Source organism: Gavialis gangeticus, unplaced genomic scaffold, assembly GCF_001723915.1.
Source record: "Gavialis gangeticus isolate Ggan-Ray unplaced genomic scaffold, GavGan_comp1, whole genome shotgun sequence".
NCBI classification, from domain to species: Eukaryota; Metazoa; Chordata; order Crocodylia; family Gavialidae; genus Gavialis; species Gavialis gangeticus.
Genome location: NW_017729018.1, coordinates 13,506,652 through 13,507,887, shown reverse-complemented (window position 1 = coordinate 13,507,887; position 1,236 = coordinate 13,506,652). Strand labels below are relative to the sequence as shown.

General features: G+C 39.8%; 1 protein-coding gene across 1 annotated transcript in view; it reads left to right on the top strand.

The window, feature by feature from the left end:
* MAU2 (MAU2 sister chromatid cohesion factor) overlaps positions 1–1,236 on the top strand; it is a gene marked incomplete at its 5' end in the record, with an annotated part of 27,632 nt that overhangs the window by 2,546 nt on the left and 23,850 nt on the right. Inside the window, one exon of the mRNA XM_019513171.1 lies at positions 124–219. Within this exon, the coding sequence (XP_019368716.1) occupies positions 124–219 (96 nt within the window). The remainder of the gene's footprint in view (positions 1–123; positions 220–1,236) is intronic.

The window sequence follows — 1,236 nt, the reverse complement described above, 5'->3', positions numbered from 1 at the left end:
ATCAGGTAAAAATCTTTCTTCCCCCTCTCTCAGCAACCAATGTGGACTCCTTGCCTTTGTTACTGAAAGTTTTTTAAACAGTTTGTTTTTAGCATTAACCGTAACTTAATATTTCTGTTTCAGAATTCAGTCGATGCAGCAAAGCCTCTGTTACGTAAAGCCATCCAGATTTCACAGCAGACCCCTTATTGGCACTGTAGACTACTTTTTCAGCTTGCAGTAAGTATTGTACAAGGCTTACAGAGCTTCATGAAGGACCGTGAAGATGTTCAGAGGGATAATGTGGCTGTAAAATTTCTAGTTTTTTTTTTTCAAAAAATGAGGGGATGTGTTTAGTGGTGCGAGGAAGGGCTCAAATGTGCTGTGGTTCTGTGGCTGGAATCAATGCAGTAGTGCAGTGAAACTCTGATATGTTTTGTTAGGCATTATTTGACAACGTTCTTGGGATTGGGAGGTGCACTTCATGTTTTGCTGTCTTTGCTGCTTCTGTCCCATCTCTTCAGTGCATGCTACTTAGCTTTTCATTTTGATATGATATAAGGTGCGTCTTGTCTTCACTATCCAAAGAGTTAACAGACAAGGCAAGGAGTGAGAGAGGCTGGTTAGAGTTCATTTGTCAATGGTATCTTTCCGGCGTGTGCCTTTTCTCTGCAGCCTTCCAGAAGAGCCTTAAACAGTCAGACAAGGATTATTGAGGGAATCAGTTTTTCTTTTGAGGTACTTTCCTTCAAAGTAAACTTGACAAACTTATCTTCTTGATGGATGGTTTACACTCATTTCTATTCCTTTTCTACCGCCAGCCTGCAAAAGCTTAACTAAATGGGGCAAATTTCCTGAACTGAAGTTGTTATACTCCTTTGTATTTTTGAGAGCTGTAGTTTCCATACTAATTAAGGGAAAGTGGTTACTTTACAATGAATAATGCCTGCATACTTACAAAACCTAACCTCCTTGCAGAGCCTCTGCATAGTATTCTTCCTAGAAGCCCAAAAATGGTGTATATTTTAGGTGGATTGTTTACTCGTGGTTTTTGTTTAACCAGAGGGCCGCCTCCCTTTATGGATTGGTTTTTCAACTAGAATTTGGGGGAAGTTGCAGAAACTAAGGGTGCTTGATGGAAAAACTTTATACCGCTTCTCTTCCTCCCTGGGGTGCTTGCAGACTTTACTTCCCAGGCCATCCCATGGAACTGCTCCATCTGTGTTTTTTTTTTTTTTTTTTTTTTTTTTTTTTTTT